Raw genomic sequence first — 27020 nt, 5'->3', positions numbered from 1 at the left:
TAAAATTATTTATTTCTTATTTTAAATTAACTTTTTTGTATAATTGTATTGTATTCATTTTTTTTTATAATAATACTGAATTAAAAAAATACAAGCAAGATACAAACAAGAGGGTATAGTGTCATTTTACCAGCGTTGCCCAGCACAGCTATACCACATATGGCTATTGCAAACAGAATTTCGTTGAAAATTTCGGTGCATCCCTAATTGCAATTTTGTGAGATGAACAGAGCACTAGTAGCACAGAAATTCCACACCTCACCATTATTACATACACTGTTGATTATATGTGGTGACATTCGCTCATCCTGTCCTGTCGTCCTCAGCCCCCTCCTGAGGAGAAGATTAACGGGATCCTGCTGGGCTTCCGAATCCGATATCGGGAGTTGCTTTATGATCGACTCCGAAGTTTCAGCGTTCACACCATCAGTGGCGCTTCAACCAGCTGGGCAGAACTCACATGTAAGCATAAAACATATACTGTACGATTCTCTTTACTAGCGAGATATGGTGAGACATGACCCAAAAATAAAGTATGCAACATAATTACCAATGTTGAAACCCTTTTGTTGTAGTGCTTTGGCCTTTTTTTTTTTTTTTTGCACCTAAGCAAGAAAATTGTGATTTCATTTATCTTTTATTTTCATTAATTAATTATCTTTTATATTAACTAATGTTTTCACAGCCCAAAACAATAAATGTATTTGAAAATTAAATAAATGTAAAAAAAAAGATCAATCAAATTAATTTATTCAATATTAATATTAATCAAAATCAAAAACCTGCCCGAGTATTATTATAGTAAACCAAGCATAGTTCATTATAAACTATTTTAAGATATTTCTCACTCTTATTATTTTTCTGATCATATCTTCTTCATAAATGTCCTCCTGTTTGTCTCCTGCAGCTCCATATAGCTTGCGGAATCTCAGCGAGCCGTCCCTCACTCAGTACGAGCTGGACAGTAAGTCACTTCCTGTTTGTTCTTGCAATGTGCAATATTTTTCCTCCCATAAAACTGATATATGATAGTGCCTAATGCAGCACAAGTCAAGTCTTGCTTAAGAGTTGAGGATATGCAGCCTGGATGTTTAGGCTAGCTGCTATCAGCGGGCCTGTTCTCACCTCACGTCTAGAGTGGTAATGAAGTTAAGAGCCGGGTCTGGTTTCTCTCTGCCGTCAATAATGTCTGCAGGAAGAGCAGTGTGTAAATTGAGTTCAGATAAGGCAAGCAGACTGACTCGTCACTTGGACTGGGAGCCGGCATCGTGAGTCAAAGTTAACGAAACAAAAATGGTCCAGAAATTAGAACATCTAATATAAAACATATTTTGGTTGTTGTTTTGTTATGTTTTTTGAACAGTATGTGAAGTGTCAGCCATGAATGAAGAAACTGTTATTTGTGTTTTTTGCACTTTTGTAGATCTTATGAAGCACAAGCGATATGAAATCAGAATGAGTGTGTACAATGCTGTTGGTGAGGGACCAACTAGCTCACCACAGGAAGTCTTTGTTGGTGAAGCAGGTAAAAACTTTTTTTACCGTTATGAAGTCCTTTCTTTGCTGACAAATGAAAAGGAACAGAACTTCACATCACATCGATGTTCTCTCACAGTTCCCACTGCCCCGCCTCAAAATGTGATCATCCAATCAGCCACTGCCACACAGTTTGATGTGACGTGGGACCCGCCTCCGCTGGAGACTCAGAATGGAGACATTCAGGGTTATAAGGTCAGGCTCTGATGACTAAGTGGAAAATGCTTTTAGTGTGACTTGCATGTGTATATTTCTAAGATGTTGAATCATGGGTTTTTCTTACTAATGTCGACTATTTATATCACATGGTGGAAACTACACTTTTTGAATAGTTACAAAATTCTAAATTACACCTTGAAAGATTTTTCGAATGATTCAGCTTGATTTTAAAAATTTTCATAATGGATTTTCATATTTTCAAGGCCATTTTAAAAAGGTTACAATAATAAATGAGGCAGGGAAAATGCTTCCAAGAGTGTTGTAATGTGACCTTCATATAACAAAAAAGGAAAAGAAAAATGTCCTGGGACATGAAAGTGCTCGGAGTTGTAGAACGCCTAAAATAGACGTACAGAACAATAATGAGTGTGACCTATTGTTTTCTTATTGCAGATTTTCTTTTGGGAATATCAACGGAAAAACGAGACTGAGAAACTGCGGACGCTCTTCCTGCCAGAGGGAGGGGTGAAGCTCAAAAATCTAACGGGCTACACCACCTACATGATCAGTGTTGCTGCTTTCAACGCAGCGGGCGATGGGCCACGCAGTCCACCGACCAGAGGAAGAACCCAACAAGCTGGTGAGGAAACTTAAAAAAGTGTCTCCTCCAGGACCTTCATGCATATCTCAACAAAAGCACTTGTTGTGGGTTATTTGCGAAGCACATAATGTACCAAGTACCGGAAGGCCACTATGGTCTCTGCTAGATAGCCCTCCTTTTTTAGGTTTTAAAGTGGTGAGTAATTGTACTTTTTTGCCACTTATTTTACAGTAAACACATGGGCAATCAATTAGGAGTTGGGAATGATGGAAACTATTTCAAATGATTTCATTATTTATGTGTCTAAGACCTTCTGGAATGCGAACCGCTGCTGACAGCTGGCCAAGAAATATCAAAAACTCAACAAGCTATCATTTGCTTCTAATCAGTAAATCTGCTTTATGCATTTGTTTGTGTGCTTAAAGTTCGGTCTGATGAAGCAGAGTTATTTCTGCCTTATTCAGCTCTTGTGGTTTTCATTCAGCGTGCCTGTGCGTTGGCTCACGGCTCAGAGCGTCTGTGGGACACAGTCTCGAGATTGTTCTCTCTTTCTGAAGGAGATACTTCCCCTGGAGTCTAAAAGAAATATGCTTTTCATTGGAGTGCCAAAGAAGTGACCGTTTTTGTCATCTGATATTGTAAAGTTGGCTTCAGTGTCAAAACGAGTAGATTCCAGACTATATGTGGGCTTTTGTTTTCATCGTCTTTGCTAATAAAATTCTCGAAGGGGAGAGACGAAGAACCAAGTAGTTTATAATATGGCATGTAAAAATGATTTTTGAAGCAAATGGCATATTTCCATTCTGTATATCTCAAAAATGAACGGCGGAACTTACAGTGGGTTTATTCATTGCTTTTTTATTAAGGAAAAACTATGTGACAAATATAATAAACTTCCCCACTAAGTATAGTCTGATTCTCAAGGGAATGATTCTTATGAACTGAACTATACATAGGTATTGTATATTACACTGCTGTCACTTTAACACCCAGATCTAAAATACACACGCTTAAAATGCATGCAGTTAATAAGCTTACATAATGTTGAAAAACTGTGATGTCACGTGAGCGTGACCACAATATAGATGATAATCAAAACCAAACAGATGTTTCGGCAGAGTATCCGAAGCACGAGCTGTAAAGGCACAGCACTATTCTGGATAGCGGGGCGGGGAACAGCAGCTCATTTGCATTTAAAGATACATGGACGAAAACCGCATGGTTTTGCTTCGACTCAAAAATGACCAAAACATGGTATAATAAGTAATCTGTGGGGTATTTTGAGCTGAAACTTCACAAACACATTCTGGAGACATTCTGTGTCTATTCAGAATTACTTATGAGCAGCAACCTTTTTATGTTGGCTATTTCATTTATGTCCCACTTGCCAAAATGGGGGGTGTCTAGTAAGGGGTTAAATAATTAAAATGTTGCAAAAAAAAACTTTTTTGTATGCAGTTAAGATTGTGTGTGGTTGAAGTGTTATTAAAATTCTTGAGAGCATTGTTTTTCTTTGTAGTTACAGCTTCATAGCTTGACAGTTGTTGTTAATATCGTGAATTGCTCGGTAACACTACCTTAGATAACATGACCTAAGAATGAACAATACTTCTTCAGCATTTATTAACCTTAGTGAATATTAATTTAAGTATTTCCTAATACGTCATTAAAATCAAAGGTTGTATTTGTTAACATTAGTTAATGCACTGTGAACTAACATGGACAAACAATGAACAGCTTTAGTTGTTTGTTCATGTTAGTTCACAGTGAATTAACTAATGTTAACAAATACAACCTTCAACCTTTGATTAACTAATGTTAACTAATGAACCCTATTGTAAAGTGTAACCAATTGCTCATATAGAAAACATTTTGACTGGCATTAAATGATTTTGGCTCAAGCTGTGGAGCTTAAGTACATAGCAAAGGAAGTACAATACATCAGCAAGAGTCTATCTTCTCACTAGCTGTGTCTGTCTTCCTCTCTTTCGTCTAAAATGATATGTCTCTGTATTATGTCTGCTCTTTTTCTTTTTTCCCCCCATAGATAGAGACAGGCAAAGGATGACATGTAATTTTTTCTAGCTGTTTTTTTATTCCAAGAAGGGTTTAAAGTCTTAATCCCAGGAAAAGGAGAAAGGCAGACGTGTTTAAGCCATTGAGACTGTCTGTCGTGTCTCTCCTGATTAGCAGATGTTTTCTCTTTCAGCTCCCAGCGCTCCCAGTTTCATCCATTTCAGTGAGCTCACCACCACCTCTGTCAACGTGTCGTGGGGCGAGCCTGTCTTCCCTAATGGCATCCTCGAGGGTTACAGACTCATCTACGAGCCCTGCATGCCTGTGGATGGTCAGTGCCTTTAGCTTAAAAGTTCAATTTTCCAACTACTAGCATTACTAGATAATCATGAGTTTAATTGATATCAGTTAGGAATCAAATAATTGTGTGTGTGTGTGTGTGTGTGTGTGTGTGTGCGTGCGTGCGTGCGTGCGTGTGTGTGTCTGTGTGTGAGCGCGTGTGTGTGCAGGGGTGTTGGGCCCTGGAACAATTCCTTCCACAATTGTTCTAATTATCAAAAATTATCAATATTATAATCAGTCAGGGTCCACAATTAACATTTGCCACATCTGCCAATGGTGAGTTATTTAAAAAGTTACTAGCCATTCTTAACTGCCCATGAAATAGTATTTTGCATTATTTTCATTATCTATATTTTACATTTTTTTATGCTATTTTTCCTTGCTTATGACAAACAGCACAGATATGTTTGCAGCATCAATTGTTATTTATATTATTTACTATTATAGCATTTATTAACATTTTGAAATACTTTTTATTTTTATATTTCCAGTTTTCATTTTTATTTAGTTTAAGTTTAGGTGATTTTGTTATGTGCTTTTGTCGTTTTTATTAGTTTTAGTTTAAAAATATTAAAATATATATTTAGCTTCAATTAATTATAAAAATTTTAGTTTGAAAAATTATTGTAGTTCAATTTATTTTATTTCAGTTAGTTGCCCAGGCAACCTTCTAATTATCATTTAAACTTTTTAAATAACTTTTTCATCATACATTTTCTTTCTTTATTTCAATTAACAAGTTTTCATTTTAGTTAATGAAAAAACTGCTTACAAGATAACCATTGTCTGTTGAAACAGCATCTTGCACAGGTCCTTGATATATATATATATATATATATATATATATATATTTTTTTTTTCATATTTGTTGCCTTTTAGTGAATTTGTATTGTCTTATGGATTTCTGGAGGAAACTTAAAGAGTTCAAGCTAAACTTCTGATGATAAAATATACACTTAGGAAAGTTGTTAGAAGACACACGAGTCTTTCATGCTGATCATCGGATAATCTGCTTCACTTGTCAAATACTCATTCTTTAACACTACAAACAAGTTGTTGTGAATAATAAAATTACCAGCCAAATTCAAATTAACCAAAGTCATTTCGCTTGCATTAGGCATTTGATGAGTGTTAATTTTGGACCCTCCAATCAATATTCAGATGCCAACAATATGGTTGAAATGAGATCTACACCCATGAGTGAGTGTGTGTTGAGCTCCTGTTGCCTGAACTAAAAGCAGTGTGTTTGTCTAGAGTCCTCAGTGGCCTGTGTCGACTGTCTTCACTCCCCCTCCCCCCCAGGCGTCAGTAAGATCGTGACGGTGGACGTGAAGGGGAACGCCCCCCTGTGGCTGAAAATCAAAGACCTGGCGGATGGCGTCACGTACAACTTCCGCATTCGTGCCAAAACCTTTACCTATGGCCCAGAGGTGGAGGCCAACATCACCACAGGACCTGGTGAAGGTCTGTATGCTAGAGCCTCTGTGCTATTTCAGCTAAACAGCTTCAGCTGAGCCCATGTAACCCTGTTTCTTCTTTGTGATCAGGAGCCCCGGGCCCTCCTGGTGAGCCCTTCATCTCTCGATATGGCTCCGGCCTCACCATCCACTGGGCCAATGGGGATCCCGGACGAGCACCCATCACTCGCTACGTTATTGAGGCCAGACCCTCAGGTGAGATCATTAAATAAATACAAATTTGCACATGTATGTTTGAGAAATTAAACACTGGAGTCGTGGCTTAGTGAACCTTGGTGCTCATATGGGAGTTGCAGGTTTGTGTGTGTGCTGGTTACTTTACTCTTGTCTTCAAACTTCCTGTCGTTTCTTTAAAGTCTTTGTCTACAAGAAGAGTCAGAACTCAAAGATTGTGATTTAGTTAAATGAATATGTGCTGCGTGTTTCAGAGTGTTCAGACTTGTAATAAGAAGTGCTTTTGTCAAAAAAAGCGTTGGTTCACATGCAGGTAATGTTGGTTTGAACCCAGCTTCCACTCCTCTTCTCCCTCACCAATTGTCTACCCATCTACCCCAAAAAACTGTAACAAATAGAACAGAAAAAGGGATTAAACAGAAATAGACTAAACTGAATTCACTACGTTTTAGCTTACAGTGAAAAACTCTGATTTAGAAAAACCAACTTAAGACTTCAGAGAATTATGTAAACTCAGTGTCTCCGACTTTAAGGCCCAGACTGAGCATGAGGTCTGTTTTTCAGCATATTGCTTCAGCCAAACTCTTAGATACAATTGTCCCAAACAATGAAGAGTGATTCCATATGCGTCTGGATAAAAGATGCTGACGGCAGCTTATGTCCAATGAAGGAGATATATTGATGTGAGCGCTCCAACTGTGACAGTGCAGATCATATTTCCTCAATGACTGAAGAGAAGCCCTGCTCGAATGAGAAAAGAGTGAGTTCTGAGGGAGGAGCAGATGGGATTGGTTTAAGAAACTGTGTGTGTGTTAAAGATCCATACATTAGTGTGATGTATGCAGCCAGACCATCTTTGCATGCCATTCATGTGGCGTTGAAGTGGAATATTATTGTCACTCTCAGCCCTGAAGATCTCACCCTGTAATTTCTCTGCCAGGCCTGGCACATGACACCAGCACTTATACTCAGTATACTCCAGAATGAAAATGTGGTCATTATCCACATGATTCACCCTCACTTGTACAGTATATGGGTTTGAAATGACATGAAGATCAGATTAGACCTATTAGACCTATTTTCAGGTGCTGCGTCATATCATTACGCCTGCTGCACTCATGGTACGGCAGCAAAGTTTCTTGATTATTACGCAGGAATGAGAGTATAGTTCCTAGCCAAATCACAACTTTTCATTTTCCGTCGGTCTTAGTACACGATCTAACTACAGAAGAGTCAAGTTTTCAATAGGAAAAATATCGAAACTCTTTGGTCATTTTTTTGAGAGAGATGCTAATGGTCCTGTCCGATTCAATGATCTATGCTAAGCTATGCTAAAAGTGGTACCGCCAGACCCGGAGATCGGCTGAATGGTTTTGAAAACGGTAAAACTCAACTGTTTAACTCTGGGGGAGTTGTAAAATTAGCCTATTTCCAAAAAAAGTTGAGTATCTCTTTAAGGTTATCAGACTCAAAGAACTTATTACAGATATGAATGACAAACTATGCCACTATATATGACTAGGCCTTTTTCTTTCTAAAAATGTTTCAGATGAAGGCTTGTGGGACATCTTAATCAAGGACATTCCCAAGGAAGTGACATCATACACTTTCAACATGGACATCTTGAAACAGGGAGTCAGTTATGACTTCCGGGTCATTGGGGTGAATGACTATGGGTACGGGTCTCCAAGCCAACCGTCACCATCCATATCAGGTTAGTTCAAACCTTCAAATTTAGTAAAAGTGTAATCTGAACTCAGACATGATTCAATTTGACTAATGACATATGCAATTGTTTTTAATTCCAGCCCAAAAAGTGTCTCCATTTTATGAGGAGTGGTGGTTTCTGGTAGTGGTGGCTCTGGTCGGCCTCATTTTCATCCTGCTTCTAGTTTTCATCCTCATCATCAGAGGCCAGAGCAAGAAATATGCCAAGAAATCTGACTCAAGTATGTCTATCTATCTATCTATCTATCTATCTATCTATCTATCTATCTATCTATCTATCTATCTATCTATCTATCTATCTATCTATCTATCTATCTATCTATCTATCTATCTATCTATCTATCTATCTATCTATCTGTCTGTCTGTCTGTCTGTCTGTCTGACTGTGTATTTGTTTATGTCAAAGGGTCATTCAGTGAGTGGCATGATGAATGAAACAGCATTGTTGTGCTGTGTTGTGCTGTGCTGTGACATCATCACTGTGGTATGTGTGTGTAAATGTGCGGTCAGCATTTCTGTAGTAAGAGCAGGCAGAACACAACAGTACTGTGGGTCACTAAACATGTTAAACAAACTGAGGGAGCATGAGAGGCCTAGTTTTTCCTTCCACACAAAAACACATTCCATAACACAAATGTCCAACACACACACACATATACGCACCGTTCACACAACATTACTTTTGTCAGCCAAGAAGTTTTTCTACCTTAATAAGGATGTTGAGCTCCAAAAATGCCAAAATGATGGCCTTGTGGTTTTGGTGACATTGCATCCTGTTATTGTGATCGACCCCAAAACAAAATGAATTCCTGTTCCATTAATGTCACCTTAATGTCTCTATATCTCATCCCATACAGGCAACAATTCCAACTGCAATGCACTGGCACATGGAGAGATGGTCAGTCTGGACGAGAGCCGCTTCCCCGCCTTGGAACTGAACAATCGTCGACTGTCAGTCAAAAATTCATTCTGCCGCAAAAATGGTGTCTATACCAGGTCAGTGGAAGTTTCTGTCTCTCTTTGTCTCAGTTTTGAAGGTTTTTCCTGTTTTTTTTTTTTTTTTTTTTTTTTACAATCATTAGGATTGTACTTAGGTCACTTTCATAACTCTTCACACAGTTCTCCTTAACAACTTTCAGCTTGACACAGCAGTAAATTTCACACCCAACAAACACACTTTGTCACTCATAACACAATGACCTAACAAACACTAACAACAGGCAAGCATTACACTGTTATTACATTGATCAGATACTTAAATGTAATTTTGCCCAATAGGCTGAAAATTTGTATATGAAGTGGTACATCAATTTTCATATGTGCTTATTGTGTACTTTGCACATAGACCTATCAAACTCCCATAAAGCTTCAACCACGTGGCAGTAATGATGCAAAAATAGCCCAAAATCTAAGAGTTTCATGGAAAGACTGATGGGATTACCAAATGGCTACCTTCATAAGATCCTACTTTCCATCATAAAACTCAATATAAAAGTTTCTGTTTCCACTAATGAGGCCATTTCTCTCTGACATGGCACAGGCTAAGCGCAATAACAGATTCGGGTTCCTGACCTCACCCATAATGCCATCGTTCTCTGTGAAACGGGTCTGTTTTAAAATTAATGCAACTAAAATTGTCTAATGTCAATATATTTTATGAAATTATGGATGTGGTGGGATGTGTAGACACTGCATTTGAAGATTTTACAGTATGTGTTTGCATAGTGTGTACAGCAACTTGTTTTTAGCTTTTATTTTGTATATTTGTATTTTTATTGTAATTTTATGTTGAATCATATTTTTATTTTGTATTATATTCTTATTTTATACCGAATTTATTTTATTTTTATTTTTTATTTTTATTATTATTTATTTTTTACAGCACATATTATTTTGAACCTAACCTCCCTATCTCAATCTCTAGACAAATAAGATAATTTTACATTTTTCTTGCCTGTGCATTATTTTATTTTTTAAATAGCATCCACCTGACAAGAATGGTCTTATTCGTATGAAGTCAGATTGCTTATAAAACTACTAGCAGACATCTCCTCAACAAGATCACGGTTTGTGCTAACATTTATGTCCTTGCACATCAAATATAAGTTGCGAGTAGAATTTAATTCTGCAATATTTTGAATATAGTCAAGCACTGTCATGAAAAAAATCACACACCTGTAGTGATATTTCCAGGTGCACCAGGTGTGTAGAGTCAATTCCATTTGAGAAATCCACCCTATTATCGCTCCTTAGTTCTCAGCATCTGCCTTCCTTCATCCTGAGTCACCTTGAGGAGGATCAAAGGTCCTCTGGTCTTTGAGAGGATGCCAGGCTCTTTCCTCCGGCCGCAGATTAATGAAGAGGTTTGGAAGGAATGCGCAGATGAAGTTCCACAGGCTTTGTTCTCTCTGGGGTGGAGGGTCTAAGAAGCTTGATTTGGATTGTGGGCTCACCGACTGAGAGGATCAGGGAAGTGAATGAAGAACTTCAGGAAAATCTTAGAGAAGTGACAGGAGCATCAAGGTAGAAAGAATCAAAGACGTTGCTGAAACACTTGCAAAGCGAAGAGAGTCTTGCTGGTATAACCTCAATGACATATCACAGCTCGAGTAACACAATACAGAGAGCTTCTCTCTGTCGAGATACTGTCAGGATTCAAAGACTGCCCGCTGAGATGGGGGTCTGTGATTTGAGATTTTCTCATGTCTGTTATGGCATGTCTGTGGTATCTCAAGCAAAGCCCACCATGAGAACAAAACTTCACAGCAAACGGCATTTGTTTCCCATTGACTTGAGAGTTTTGAGGTAGTTCGTGTGAAAGTTTAGGGGATGCCAGCTCTGTTTAAAGAACAGACCTACATTTATGTTGTTAAAATTTGAAAATAAGGAAGTGCAAACATGATTTGACTCAATGTGTTGATTGCGCCCATTCACCTTCATTTTATGGAAAGAGAAGCTGGGAATTCTGCTAAACATCTTTAGTGTTAATAGAAATGGCAATACATAATTAGAAATAGACACATTAATAGAAATGACAAACATAAAGAAGGTAGGTGGCAGGTATGAGTGAGACCATTTTAATTTTATTTGTAATTAAATTGTATTTTTATCTGTAGAAATTAATATATAATGCATTTTCCAATTAATCTTTTTTTTTTAAATTAAATAAATCCTAAAGAATTAGATTGCTTATTGCTGATATGTTGGTGGAGATTTATGATTCTGTTTGTTGTAGGTGTATATTTACATTTATGTATTTATCAACTAGGTTTATGTTCTCTTGGAATCACGAATGCAGGTTTGCAATCAACAGTGTAGTGAGAGAAATGTGAAAACAGCTTGTAAACAAATAGACTGCAAACATCAGCAAAACACAGGCGCTGTGTGGATGTAGAATTTGTTTTGGAATGGTTCAGCGTCAGTGGTAGAGAAAATGACACGTCCTCTGTTCTGAAAATAGCACATTTATCAATCTCTTTGCTGTCTCTTTTGTGTATTTTAAAGCATAGTGAAACTTGTACAGAACACTTACATTACAATGATTTTGAAAGGTTTTTCAGAGAGTAACAGAAACATTCCAGGTTTTCAGGCTGAAAACCGCAGTCAGTAAAAGAGGTTTTTATATTTAAAATATCGGATGCACAATCTGGAATTTGCAAGATGTTTTCTTTGCTGCTCTCCACTGCTGTGTCACAGAGACTTAATTATGCAGAAAACCCTCCGAGCTGGAATACTGTGGTCCCATGATGCTCATAAAGAAACCCCTTTTAATACAAACACACACACACACACTGTATTTCATTCAGCTAACAAAGAGACAAGTGTCTGCAGTTAGAATTACAGCCAACCCTTTTCTAAAGATGCTTCACGCTGTACTGCAGTCAGATATTGCTTCATTTTTCATTTTCAGTACTGTTTTTTCTGGTAATGAAGCATCCTGCGACTTACGTTAAGCACGATAAATATAGTATACATAAATGCGCATAAATATGCACAAAAAACTAATCAGTTCTACCGTAGTGTGTAATTGTAAAATGCGACTTTTCTCAACAATGCAATTTTGCCCCAGTGTGACTTATACTCACGTGCAAGACTTCGTGCAAATTTGAGATTTTCTGTAGCCTGGAAATCCAGACCTAAATCTAAAAGATTAATGGTCTGGCGTCGACTAATGAAAATCGCCCAGCTCGAGGGGCGGCACCAAGCATGCATTTGAAAATCTCACTGCACGCAATTGGATAACACTACGACCAATCACACAACAATAAACCCCATACGCTTAGCTACCAGCGGAGCTAACTGGTAGATTAGACTCTTACCGTATCCGGTCGGCAAAACAGCAAAAACGTCCTTCTTGCAAAGGAACGATTCGAGCGGCGTCTTCTGTTCCTGTTTTAGATAAAAAGCCAAGTCTAACTCGTTCATTGTAGCGGCCAAAGCCATTTCAAACAACTGGTGTTCATCCATAGCCATATTGCAATGTTTACTAATGACTTTGACGTCACGGCGCTGTCGTCATCTGTTTAGCTCGCCTCTGGCCCGCCCATATCAGATAACCCGATGTGATTGGTGCAGCTCAGATCGAGGGGCATATTTAATGAGCATCATTACTCGACACCAGAGTAACTCTCTGAGAAAATTCAACTTGTGCTCTCGCGAGAACTCTGGATTACCAGGGTAGATTTTCTGTATATATTATTTTTTTAATCTTATAATTGTTTAGATTAACTTATTTCATTAAGGCTTTCAAAATGTAGCATTAGACATTTCATTTATGTTAAAAGCAATAAAATTGGACATTTAAACAATATTGATCCTGTCATTAGGTCACCTCCTCGACCCAGTCCAGGCAGTCTGCACTATTCGGATGAGGACGTCAGCACCAAGTACAACGATCTGATCCCGGCAGAGAGCAGCAGTCTCACAGAGAAGCCATCAGAGATCTCAGATTCACAGGTAACAAACATTATCACATTATCAGTCCGTGTCTGTTCATGTATGTTAGAAGGACAGTTCACCTTAAAATTAAATTACTGTCCTCATTTACTCACCCTTACCCATTTCAAGAGGCTTTTTAAGCTTTAAAAAGAACATAAAAGCACCTTTAAAAAAAAAAAAAGATTACTTTTGAGATATTTTTCTGATATGGTGTGTTTTGCTCCTTGAAAGCTCCAGTTCCCATTGTAATTGTATGGGACAGATCAACCAGTATATTAAAAAAAGTCTCCTTTTGTGTTCCATCGATGAAAGAACATTTGAAAACAACATGAGGGTGAGCAAATAATTACATAATCTTCGTTTTTGGGTGAACTGTCCCTTTAACCTCCAAGCAGGATTTGTAATGCTAAATCTAGTCACATTAATTTAGACCAGGACCTGTTGAAATTCCCTTATCACACACTTTTATTAGGACAAGACTCGCTGTGCTGAAACTGAAACTTTCTCAAAAGTAGGATACAGCCCTCCAGGAAAGGTCTGTTATACCCTACTTGAGATTTTGGCTGTCTTACTTGAGCATGGCTTCAATCCTTGGTCCTGTGGGTGGTTATTTTTTTTTTTTATCATGTCCAGAACGTTCTGCTGCATCCCCGTTCATGCTCTCCAGACTTTGTGTCCTGAGGCACAGGTTGGAAAATCTGTGGTAGACTTGACAACAAAACACAATGTGCAGTGCACAGAAACTGTATTCAAACAAAATACTCACACAGACACATAAAGACTTAAGTGTGAGAACTGGAAGGCCTTGGTTGGACTCTGTCCACTTCTCTCAAGTGACCATTTAGCTGGAATGATCAGCATGATCATCGTCGTGTGAAAGTCTGGCATTGGCAGTTACTAAATCAAAAGCAAGAAACACAAACTCATCTTGTTGTTTTCTTCTTGCCTCTCCCATGAAGCACTGCTGCACACTATAAATCTATTTTTAGTCCCGTGTTCAGAAGGGTTATTATTTCCCCTCTGATTTGTGGAGTGGATTTTCCAATTTCCAACTCTTGGTATTTTTTTTTTAATATTTAATATAGTAAGGCTGCTTGAAATGTAATACTTTTTCTGATATAACAAAAATAATTATTACAAAAATATCACGGCTAAAATGCAAACTGATCAGTTCGGATCTACAGTTTATTTTAAAAAATATTTGTAAAAGTATGTAATTATTTTTAAATTGGCTAGGATTCGAAATGAGTTATCTTTGCACTCTAAATTAAATGTTTTTATATTATAATATTAGTGAAGACTTTAATAATTTAACTTTAAATGTAGCAAATCTAAAAATCTGTTTCGCATCTGTTCTGTTTTCTTTTCTGTTATTATTACAAACTTTCTTTTATTTTTTTTTATTTTTTTTAATTATTAGATTTTTCCCTTTGCAAAATAGGATTTAAAGCAACATCCAGTTGTTTTTTTATTTCGTTTTTTTTTTATGCGCTGTCACCATTACTGTCCGAACTCTCAAAATGCACATCATGCCAAACAAAATCTCAAACCTCCACTATTCCTCCTCACATTTAACTGCCACCTCCTGCCACCTCCTTCCCGACCCCTGGCGTCCGGCCAGCTTCGACTCGTGGTCGGGAACAGAGCATCTCCTGTTCTCCGTCTGCTCCCGCTAAAGTCTCCTATCACCGCCATCAGGACGAGTGAGGAGAGAGGCTGGAATCTCGCTTTGAAGTTTTATTGAGCGGATAACTCCAGGCTATTGCAGATCCATTGAGTCGTCTCCAAAAGAGCCAGAGCCACCACAGAGACGTATAATACCGACATTGTTCAGGAACTCTTAAAGACTGCTTGAATTCAGATGGCAATGCAGCAAGCCTGAGCACCTCTACCTGAGCCAGGTCTGCCTTTAAATGAACACTTGGAAGATGAATGAGATGTTGGACAGGTGTAAATGTCGTCTAGTCTAGTTGGACACATAAGGCGTTTGAAGTCCGATTTTGAGCTGCGTTTGGTTTTTCTTGGAAACGCTGGCACTACGGCTGCAGTTAACAGCAGGGATTGTTAGGGCAGCCTTCCACGTCAAAGCATCTTTGTTTTAATTGGCTCTCTGATGATCATCCCGGCATCACATCATCAACACTGAGAATCTTCCCAGAGAGAGCCCGAAATAGCTCATGAAAGCTCTTTCTCATGGAAAGTTTTCGCTTCTAATCTGTCACTCTTGTGTTACAGAGAGATTTTAGATTTATGTGATGATGCTATTTTTTAAAAACATGGCGTAATCATATATCAATAATTGGCAATATTTTGCATTGATTTTCCTGGCAATATTTCAATTAAGCTACTTTTATTTAAAAATGTTTTTTTTTAATGTTTTTTTTTTTATTACAGTAATAAAAGTTATTATTGTATTTAAATGGAAAATTTGTAAAATTATATTTATTTTGAATACTTTGTTCACAGTGGTGGACAGTTACAAAGTATATTTACTGTATAGTACTGTAACAATGTTAAGGCTCAGAGAAGGAGAAGTGGGAAAACAGTATGGAAATCATACCTTGATTTTAAATAGCTTTTGACTGTATTTTGCTTCTTGCAGTTAAACATTTTAAAACTTCTTGTTTACAGGTGCTGTTTGTAAATGATGGTTCCCCTGATGAAAAATATCATCATTTTAAAACAAACATATAAGTATTGAGATATGAATTAAAAAATTTTTTTTTTTATTAAATTATTAAAAAATATATAAAACATATATATAAAAAAATTTAAATAAGTATTTTTATGCTCAACAAGTCTGCATTTATTTGATTAAAAAGTAAAGTAAAAAAAATATATTGTGGAATTATTATTACAATTTAAAATAACAGTTTTCCATTTAATGTCATTTAAAATTGTATTTATTCCTGTGATATCAAAGCTGAATTTACAGCATTATTACTCCAGTCTTCAGTGTCACATGATCCTTCAGAAATCATTCTAATATCTTGATTTGGTGCTCAAGAAACATTTACTATCAGTCTTGAAAAATTGTAAAACAAAACAAACAATAAATAAATCAGGATTCTTTGCTGAATAGGAAAAGTTCAAAAGAATATAGCATTTATTTGCAATAAGATTATAAATGTCTTGACTGTCACTTTTAAACAATTGAATTAACCGTTCCTTTCAAACTTGTGAACGTTATTGTATGTAGATATCATTTTTGGCTATATCGCCCATAACGTGTCTTTGTCAGTCTGATTCCTGCTGTGCTTAATATTCGAATGGAATGCGAGACATAGACGCTTACACGCTCCTCCCCCTCTGTTAATCCATATCTGTGCCACAATAGGATTTCTCCCTTTCTCGTTCTCTGTCCGTCTCTTTAGAGATATGAATGAGGTTGAGTTTGTTTTGGCAGTCACATGGCCTTGAAACCACAATCTAGTGGCTTGCGTTTAATTTTTGAGGCTTTTTGAGCAGATTGGACAAAAAGATTGCATACTTTAGTGATGCATTAGTACTTTGCAGAAAGAAAACAACATAATCCAGTGTAAAACTCATTTAGACACCATGTATTTCTCTCACAACTATCACAAGGTCAGGCTTAGTGTCTCTGTCTAAATGTAGGTCCACAGAGGAAGTGAAGTATCATACATTTGAAAGAGATTTCTGTAGGGTAGGGTGATACTCAAAACAGGGATTTTCCGGGTGGGAACATCTCGCCCCACTTTCTCTCTCTCTCTCTCTCTCTGCAGGAGACAACACATACGTGCCAAACAACCAGTTCCAGTAAGATTAGATCCTCCCATCTGAGGATTCATTAACCATTTCCATCACGATCTGTCTTCAGCTTTTATCGTTATAGTAGTATTTTTTTATTTTTATTATGAGACTATTGCTCATATTTGTGGTGAGGCGTTCTGAAAAGTATAGCAGTTAAAACCAGAGCAACCATCTCGCGATATTACTTATTTATTAATTGATTCTTTTTCCTTTTTTATATATAAAATTGATAATCTCCCTCACTGTAAAAAATTAAATGATCAATAAGTTATGACAACATTTACTTTGCTTTAACTTATCAATAAGTTAAGCATTTTTTAACTTTTAAGGTATACAAGATTCAACTTATTTTTAAGTCAGTTTAATGTAATTTAAGTTGAAATTACTTAAACTTCCAAGTTGAGTGTACTTAAAAATTTAAGGCAGCAACTTTTTTTTTTCTTTTTCTTTTTTTTACAGTGCTTTTGCTAATTAGAATTTTCACTGCTCATAATTACTGTGAAATTAAATTGTGAAATCGGGTTAGGTCTTCTTTCTTTTTCTTCTTTTTTTCAAGAATCACATTTATTTAATGTGCAATTTCTTTGTTGCAGTGTGTTTGTTTGAGCAGAATGACAGTGCTAAAAAAACACTTTTAACCATCTAGAGATTGTATCTATAAATTGACACAAAAGCTGTATTATGTGTTGATTCCCATGCATATCTGACATATCCGATTGAAAGTAGAAATGCGACAAAAAAATAAATAAAAATCTAGTCACATGTGTAAAATCACCAGTTAAACTGGCTTTAAGTTTCAACTGGATTCTCCCTCCAGGTGATTTGGCAGCTGGCCATGTTATGGTTGATGTGCTCTGATTTAATTATTTTATTCAGCTGGATTTCTGTGGTATTTCAGGATCATAGCTGGATTGAGGAGAAAGAATAACAGAGGAGTGGATGAATACAAACAAACATTTTTGGAGGAGAGAACAGCTGTTTCATCCTCCATGTGTCAGCGGGGGAAGGGCAGGGCTGGGTCACGACGCACTGTGTCAACTGACATGTTTTGATGACCACACACATACACACACAAACACACACACACACCGTGTCAGCATGTAGCTTTAGTTTCTGAGCTTGGCTTCGTTGTGAGGTCACGCTGAACAGAAAAAGCTTTCAAAGCTGAATTACTGGGTGTTTTGTTTGCTGCTTATTGAGTTGTTGAATTTGCTGGTATGACTGGAATGTCCCTCATTAAAACATTGCAGTCGTTTAAGAGGCGGGAATCAGCACATGCTCAATTATAGACCTTCTTGATGCATGATGCTACAAAAATCCATAGTCAATAATGCTTTAAAAATATATTTTAGGCTTTATACATTTATTTGCATGTATTGGGCAGACTAACAAATAATATACTGTATATATATATATATATATACAGTATATATATATATATATATATATATATATATATATATATATATTTGTCATACAGCTTTTTTTCTGAAACATCTTGACTGCTTAAAGAAAAAAAGATGAAATTCAGCAGGTATTTTGGCATCAAATCTGCAGCTCTCATTTTAGGGCGATGTGAGGCTGGTTTTGGGGGAAATGCTTTCCTCTCTGGAATTTAAACAAGAGGCATGTGTGTCACATATGTGTGGACATGTTACAATCATGATGGACTGGAGAGATCTGGACATTGTTAGTCTTTTCACTACGCCGCACAAAGACAAGGATAAATGTTGAACCGTTTGTATTTAATATAGTATATGAATATATCTTAGCATCTCTGTTTTGCAACAGTGCAGTGAAAAGACGAAAAGACAATTTTTCTGTTTTTAAAAGTAAAAGACCTCAAATGAGAGAGCTGCTCTCAGAAAGGGTAAATAAATTTAATAAAATGAGTGTTTATGTTAGTAACTGACTTGAATGCTGTGTCAAACAGTGAAGCAAGAGTTCAGCTATTCAGAAAGTTCAGAATCAACCCCTAAAAGTAGCATTTGGAAATTCCCTGATTGAATTCCTGATGAAGAGAGAGTGGAAAGTGGTGGTGAGGATAGACAAGTCTTCTTAAATGGATATGCAAACATTAAAAGCCTGAGCTATGATGGTTCTTCTCTCTTATTTTCATTTTCATTCACTCCAGTTGGCACTTGGTAGGCTACTTTAGGATATATCTGAACTCCATCAGCCAGCTCTAGAAGTGTGAGCCAGATATGTCAGAATGAGGGAAGGAAGGTGTTGTAATAAATATGGTGGTGGAAGAGACAGATTGATAGAGGGCAGATATTTATACAGTTGTCCATTGTTCTAGCGCAGAGTGCCGTCTCAACTTAGAGTGTAAGAGGCCGCCATGAGGAACCTACTCAATGCTGATCCAGGAGATGCATTAGTGTCAGAGAAAGTGTTGAGAAGTTGTACTCCCAGCCCAAATTACCCTTACAAAAAAGTATAATGTTACTAGCCTGCTGATATACTGTAATGGTATGGTATGCTTTTAATTTCCTAATAGTAGGGTCCAAAAGTCTTGAAAATATGTTTTTTTTTTCTTTGTTTTTGTGATAAACAAAAGGCATAAAAATAAGAATATGTATTTAAGCAAATGAAAGACTTACAAATACTTAATTTAATATGTAACTCAAATTGTTATGGTGATAATACAGGTTTGTTGTGAACTAAATTGTTTTAAATTAATATGTAAATCTGATATCACAGTACTTTTTTGTAAGGGTAATGCACCATTTAAAGAAAAAAAGAAGAAGCAGCAGCCATTGTTTGTCCCATGAAATATGACGTAAGGCCCATACTGCACTGCTTTAAACCCCATGTCTCTGTTTACCTCTAGGAGGCGCTTGTTTTCTCCTTTAAGACTGGGGGCCTTCAAACTCTTCCAACTCAATGGGTGAGGACATGAATTGTGCATTGATTGACAGGAAGTTGCTTCCTAGTGCTTGTCCATTCCTATCCTCTCCATTCGTTTCATGCATACATGGTCAAAACCCCACCACATGGACATGTGACCCCCTAAACGCAGCGTGTGATTGGTACCAGAGGGTACAGTGGTAGTCCTAAAGCTTTGAGGTTCTTTTTAAATGATAGAGCCTTTATTTCTCCTTTTTTCTTCTTTCTTTTTGGGGCCACTTTTGACAGGTTAAACAATACGGTGCGTGGTCTATTGCATTTCACTACTGCTTTCCCACAGTAAATAAGAGTAGTCCAGTAGAATAATTCATTGGATATTGTTCATTGAATCAGTTTCCTGTCAAGTCTGTTGTCTTTTTCTTAATAATAATAATAATAATAAATACTCGCAACGCAGTGTTTGATAAAACTAAAAGGGCTTGTCTTGAGAGCTTGTCAATGACACTCTAGATTATAAAAAATGTTCCTGAACAATGACATGGTGCAGTTAAGTTTGTTTTACTTATGTTATAATGATCAGTGTAAATGTTCTGTGATTGTATGAATAAATAACTCAAATCAGTCATTTTCACCAAACTCACACTTGTCAGCCATGATTTGTAATCTTTATTAACTTCCATTGTATCTAATGCTAATGCTTAAAACAATTTTTTGCTGCATACATCTTAAGATGTACTTCACACAAATAAAATGCTTTGAATTATTTTTAATATTTTATTTTATAATATTCTATACTACCACTACCTCAAGTTTGGGGTTGGTAAGTTTTTTATTATGTTTTTCAAAGAAGGTTGCATTAAAATGCAGTAAAACCACATGTAATGTGGTGCTCAAGAAACATTTATTATTAGTATCAGTGTTGAAAAACTGCTTAATATTTTTGTGGAAACCATGATACAGAGTTTTTCAAGATTCTTTGATGAATAGAAAGTTCCAAAGAACAGCATTTATTTGAAATATAAATCTTTTGTAGCATTATAAATGTCTTTACTGTGACTTTCGATCAATTTAATGCATCCGTGCTGAATAAAAGTATCAGCATGACTGACGATGTGCAACCCAGCTGTAAAAATGACAAATAGTAATTATTTCTAGTGCAACCTCTGGTTCTGGATAGAACTTGGGTACCTTCTCAAGTCATCTCCCTCCTTAAAAACTGAGATTGTGAAAGTGATTCTGTCTCCATTACTCATTCTTTCCCTCTTTCTCCATCGCAGGGCAGTGACAGCGAATACGAGGTGGACCCCAACCGGCAGAAGACCCATTCGTTTGTCAACCACTACATCAGCGACCCTACCTACTACAACTCCTGGCGCAGACAGCAGAAGGGAATCTCCCGGGCGCAGGCCTACAACTACACCGAGTCTGAGTCCGGAGAGCCCGAACACTGCGCCCCTCCCCCACCTCTGCCCCCTCTGCCCCCTCTACCCCCGTTCCCCCCACAGCTCAGTTCCCCTACGCCCCAAAGCCAGTCCCAGACTGGCAGCCTTTTTAGACCGAAGGGCAGCCGGACTCCCACTCCATCCCAGCAGAGCTCCAACCCACCCAGTCAGCACGGCACACTTTACCGGCCCCCGAGCAGCTTGGCCCCAGGCTCCCGGGCCCCCATCGCCGGCTTCTCCTCCTTTGTTTGACAGAATGAAGATATCGGTACATGGAAATACAAAACGAAGGCGGGGAGGGGGTGGGGGTGGAGGTTGGGGAGGTTCGATCTCTTGTTTTCCCAAACGCCTGGTCAAACTCACGTCTATAGAAGAACAACAACAAACATCAGCCCTGGATCTGTTGTGCTTTACTTGTCATTGCAAGCTGATTTTTATTTTTGTATTCCTCCTTTGATCACAGTTTATTTTCTTTCGTTCAGGTTTTTGTTTTCTTTCTCTGCTTGTGTGTGTTCAGTGTGTTTCACTCACAATGAAAGACAATCACTTGGAAAGACACGTAAACGCATCCGTGAGCTTTGTTTGTTTTGGTTTGGGTTTATTTTGTTGTGCTGCCTGAACAAAACTGCATGACTTTTTTTCGTTTGCTTTTTCATTTTGTTGTTATTGGTTCTTTTGTTTGATTGAGTTCCACAAAAGTGTACAACACAAAACTAAGTTATGAATGCTGGACAGAAGCACCAACACATGAAAAAGAAGAAGAAAAAAAAAAAGGCTATGGAGTAAATCTCAGCATTTGGATCACCAGCGGTGACTAACATCTAGAAAAACGCTAAATGGTGTGTTTTTTTTTTTTTTACTGTGGTATTTTTGTTCTTAAACAGATGACAAAGTACTTTGGTGATTATGAGAGGTTAAAGTTCATTTGACTAGAGACTATGATCTGATAAAGACCCGCCTGCTCTTAGCACATGTTTGAGTTGGAAAGCCAGCATCATTTATTGATGTCACAGGTCAGTTTTAACCAGTGTTCTAAAAAGGCCAAAGGTCATATTAAGTGCTTAATGCTAATCTGTGTTTTGAATGTTTTTTTTTTTTCCAGATGTGAAATGTAGATTGTGTTTATAAAGCAAAGGACTGGAGCGCGAGTATATTTGCCATGTGAAACTGATAGATGAAAGGCCAAATATGTAAGAGTCTACTATGATATTATTGTACTATAGCTCTGGATTGATTCACATTCAGAGGATTCATGTCAGCAGCGGGTGTGTACTGTGTGTGTGTGTGTTACATGGTGGGCGGGGTCATTTGTTGCTCCTTTTGATTTGACTCTATGATGTCATCCTGAGCTTCAGGTTGCATTTCCGCCGTGCAAACGGTAACATCCGACACAAACATAAAATAAACAGCAGTGGATATGGGATATTTGCCAGCATCTCAGGCGGAGCTGGAAGTCAAACATACCCATTAACGAGTCCCTGTTCACACACAGATTTTCACTTTACATGACTCTGCCAGTGATGTCATCTTCGCCGTTCACATAGATCATCTGGCAAGACGTGACGTCATAGGAGCTGATGGCATTTTCAAAGATTGCGCAACCAAGCAAATGTATTGTACCTGTGAACTTCAGACCATGGATTTTCACCACTTCGCTTTGACGCGGCTATTCAAAGTTACTGAAGATAAAAGAAAACGGACTAAGGGACCCAACACGACGCCAGCAGAGAACTAAACGGCACTTGCACAGCTTACTTGTGAGGTTTAACGATGTTGTTTGCTTTTTCCTTTCCGTGAAGTGATTTTACTGTCTGTATAAACAAGGTCAATCACATGCTCAGTCTGCCTGAACACAGTATATTCCTAAATAAATTATGTTTTCTGCAAAAGTTATTGGTTTGAACATTGAAAATGGCCATCTCTGAAACCGGAGCATTCGTGAGCGACTGACGTGGGAGAAGACGTGTGTAACGCTAAGTGAAAGTGTCCTTAAAATGATATTATTTTAGCTGTCATGACATTACCATGTACTCTAAGAACTACGTCTTGGAGCAACTGAAGACAAGAAGTAATTGAAAGGTTCTTTCAGGTTTTTGAGCTGAATTTCAATTTGATCTTTGCTGGTCCAGCTTGTAAACCAACATAGTCATATAAAGCTGGTCAACCAGCTTAATCTTTCCAGTTAAACTTGTTGACTAGTTGCTAATTAAAGGGATACTCCACTTTTTTGGGGGAAATAGGCTAATTTTACAACTCCCCCAGAGTTAAACAGTTGAGTTTTACCGTTTTCGAATCCATTCAGCCGAACTCCGGGTCTGGCGGTACCACTTTTAGCATAGCTTAGCATAGATCATTGAATCGGACAGGACCATTAGCATCTCTCTCAAAAAAATGACCAAAGAGTTTCGATATTTTTCCTATTTAAAACTTGACTCTTCTGTAGTTACATCGTGTACTAAGACCAACGGAAAATGTAAAGTTGCGATTTTCTAGGCTGATATGGCTAGGAACTATACTCTCATTCCTGCGTAATAATCAAGAAACTTTGCTGCCGTACCATGAGTGCAGCAGGCGTAATGCTATGACGCAGCGCCTGAAAATAGGTCTAATAGGTTAGACAAACTTAGTCCCGGTCACGTTGGAAGTTACCTAGCTCGGGACTATTTTCAGGTGCTGCGTCATATCATTACACCTGCTGCACTCATGGTACGGCAGCAAAGTTTCTTGATTATTACGCAGGAATGAGAGTATAGTTCCTAGCCATATCAGCCTAGAAAATCGCAACTTTACATTTTCCGTCGGTCTTAGTACACGATGTAACTACAGAAGAGTCAAGTTTTAAATAGGAAAAATATCGAAACTCTTTGGTCATTTTTTTGAGAGAGATGCTAACGGTCTTGTCCGATTCAATGATCTATGCTAAGCTATGCTAAAAGTGGTACCGCCAGACCCGGAGTTCGGCTGAATGGATTCGAAAACGGTAAAACTCAACTGTTTAACTCTGGGGGAGTTGTAAAATGAGCCTATTTCCAAAAAAAGTGGAATATCCCTTTAAAGAAAGCCTGATAGGGACACCACCATACCAAAATCCACAATGCAACATTCTTTTCAGATGGGACATAACTGTATATTAAAGATATGTTCTGATTGGTTGTGAATGTAGGGTGTTATGCTGCGTTATCGGTTTCATTGTGGGCAAATTTGTAGCTGGGAATTTTGTTGAGCCTTTTTCAGACAATTGAGACAATTTTAGGGATAACTTCAATCTGATGAGGTGAACCTTCATTTCCAGAGGCTTAAGGTGTGCTTTGGACAGGTGAGAAAAATATTAGGAAAATATTAGGTTAGTACAGGTTTAAAAACTAGCTTTATCGCATAATGGGACTAAGTTACTGGAACGGCCACTATAGGAATGAGTGGATGACTGTAATTTTGCCAGGTAGGACATGTTCCTGGATTGACATCATTTGTTGGTCTTGGAAAAACTTTCTGGTCCAACAAAACTCTGTCTATTGGGAACATGCTTGAATTATGTTGGCCAAGTCTGCAATCGCATGCTTAACTTTCTGACTTAACTCTAACCATAAAATCTGGATAGGATTGTTGTTCCAAGACGAACAAGGATGTTGTTCCGGGTCCTACTTGGCAAAATCACTGTCACCGAATGCGTGTGTGCAATTATTTTATACTTGTGCATGCTTACTTACTTTGTGTAGGTGTTGCAATGTTTAAAAGTCCATCTTCATCTTCTGTTGGACATCTTCTGTTGCTGTAATTGGTTTAATGCGTGCGGATAAATCGGATCAACAGACCTGTGGAATCCTGTCCAGCATCTGTTGTCTCCAGACACTTTCCAGTCACACTGCTCCCTCAAGCTCAGAGAGAATAAAGCCAATCAGCTATGATTCAATTTAAACTTTGATTATGTTAAAGAGAAGGAGCACTGTATTTCTCCATCTCCATCATTTTTTATCTCTTTTATTCTGTGGTGTCCAAAAACACACCCTCTTTGTGACAACTGCAAATGTGATATGAACTCTTGTTGCTCCCTTTCCAAATCTCTATTTTTCATCTGAAGTGTAGCGAGAGTGAGGGAGAAAACCCTGCATTTATAGGTTAATGATGTCAGAGGCAGAACAAGACAGGAATGTGTCTAAATGGAGGGAGATTCCACATCATACTCATCCCAGTTTTTGTCCTAATAAAACAAATTTCCTATTTAAAGTTAACTCTTTTTTTTATCTAAATACAGCAGAGGGTATAACAGTAATGATCAAAAATTGGGTTTCATTTTATTTTGATGGTCCTTTTAACATACTCTGTTGACTAACGCTGCACCTACAGTACATACTAACTCTCATTAGAGTGTTTGTAGAGTATTAGTAGGGTTAGGGTTATAATAAGTCGAGATGTACTTTCAAAGTTATTTTTAGTCAGTAGAATGTCTTTTGGGAGACCATCCCAATAAAGAGTCTACTGATACTCTTAACTGTAGTTGCAAAGTTACTTATGGTCAGCAGAATGTTCAAAAGGGACCATCAAAATAAAGTGTTACCAAAAACGGAATTTTGATGGAGGAACTTGTTTTAAAAGTGTGAAGGGAAATTCTTCATGTTCTTCGCCATAAGAAAGGTCAAATCAAAGACAGGTGTTCCTGAACTCTATACAGTACCTGAAGTCAACTAAATGGCTTCTGACGGATAAATGAGTAATGTGCGCCAGTCGAACAGATATAAATGGAAAATACGCTTATATAATCTTGGGTTATATAAGAGTTGTGAATGCATGTCTAGGAGTTTGCAGGCTTTGAACGCTATGGGTTTAGATGTTAGTCAAGACGAAAAGAAATTATCTGAACATATGACTTGATATATCAATCTATAAAAACAACAGATTTGTTTTTTTGCTTAATTTATTCAGTTCATGAGGCCCCAGTACGTGGATGCTAATTCTAAATGCAGTTCTCCTCCACCATCTGGGCTTCAACTCATAATGTTTTATTCAAAGGTGCTAGTGAAGCTCTGCAGTTGTTTCTTGTTTGAACCACCTGCACTCGCTTCCTATTTGTGGTTACTTTGAATTTTTTTATTAATCTAATTATATTATTTTCCTCTTCCACAAAATGGTAATATGCACCATGCCAAGATCAAATGGTTGGATAAATGCTTTTGATATTGATTATAGAGCAGAATTTTAACCGCTGGATATGAGCCCATTGATCTGCCCGTTTGCTAGCGCCATAAAGAGCACGTCAGGAAGTAATCGCCTGTTTGAAAAGTTATGGGAAGTTTGTTGACCACTTTGACGGCTTTTTATAAGCAGGTTTGAAGGGGGGATTGACTTGTAAATGTGTAGTGGTTTTATAGCTTTATTATATACAAAACATAAGTATTCCCAATCCATCATAAGTTCATCCATCATTTAGGAGGCCAATTTGGTTTTCTGAAATATTCACCTTCTTACTTTGATGGTATTGGTTCATATGAATGTTGTTTTGTTTGTTTTTAGTTATTATTCTAACTTATTATGTACGGTTTGACTGTGTGTGTGTGTGTGTGTGTGTGTGTGTTTTGCCTTTCTGTGTAGAACTTAAGCCAAAATATGTGTTTTGAAAATAAAGAGCTAAAATGAAGGTTTACTTGTACATGACAGAGAGGTTTTTTTTTTTTTTTTGGCTCTGTCACTATGAATCACACAGCTGAAGAGGATGTGTGTGTTGAGTATGTCACATTTGTTTAGTGTGGTTACTGTGGCAACATCATTCCTTTTGGTCACTAACCGTAATAAAGTCGTAATAAAGCAGAACTTAATTATTCTCAGACAAAAGATGATCACAGATACTTTTATAAAGACATCTGTTTTCCTTGTTTTCCTTGTTTTTCTATTTTTTTTTTATGTTTTTTTTTTCTTTTTTTTCTGTGATTTGATTTACTTTATCAATATTATATGCCAGTGCTGCCTCTAAGGACTTTTAAAAATGCCTAA

At 37.4% G+C, this 27020-nt stretch overlaps 1 protein-coding gene across 1 annotated transcript in view; it reads left to right on the top strand.

Moving 5' to 3' along the window:
* Window positions 1-22921, top strand: part of sdk2b (sidekick cell adhesion molecule 2b) — a 307200-nt gene extending 284279 nt beyond the window's left edge. The window contains exons 32-46 of the mRNA XM_084433475.1: window positions 327-462; window positions 908-964; window positions 1424-1525; window positions 1616-1731; window positions 2149-2335; window positions 4506-4643; window positions 5909-6118; window positions 6202-6327; window positions 7856-8020; window positions 8115-8255; window positions 8892-9030; window positions 12861-12990; window positions 13445-13507; window positions 19577-19633; window positions 20871-22921. Of these exons, the coding sequence (XP_084289601.1) occupies window positions 327-462; window positions 908-964; window positions 1424-1525; window positions 1616-1731; window positions 2149-2335; window positions 4506-4643; window positions 5909-6118; window positions 6202-6327; window positions 7856-8020; window positions 8115-8255; window positions 8892-9030; window positions 12861-12990; window positions 13445-13507; window positions 19577-19633; window positions 20871-21287 (2184 nt within the window). The 3' untranslated portion in view covers window positions 21288-22921. The remainder of the gene's footprint in view (window positions 1-326; window positions 463-907; window positions 965-1423; window positions 1526-1615; window positions 1732-2148; window positions 2336-4505; window positions 4644-5908; window positions 6119-6201; window positions 6328-7855; window positions 8021-8114; window positions 8256-8891; window positions 9031-12860; window positions 12991-13444; window positions 13508-19576; window positions 19634-20870) is intronic.
* Window positions 22922-27020: the final 4099 nt, after the last annotated feature.

Source organism: Rutilus rutilus (genome assembly GCF_951802725.1).
Source record: "Rutilus rutilus genome assembly, chromosome: 16".
In the NCBI taxonomy this organism is placed as follows: Eukaryota; Metazoa; Chordata; class Actinopteri; order Cypriniformes; family Leuciscidae; genus Rutilus; species Rutilus rutilus.
This window is presented reverse-complemented; position numbering and strand designations above follow the sequence as displayed.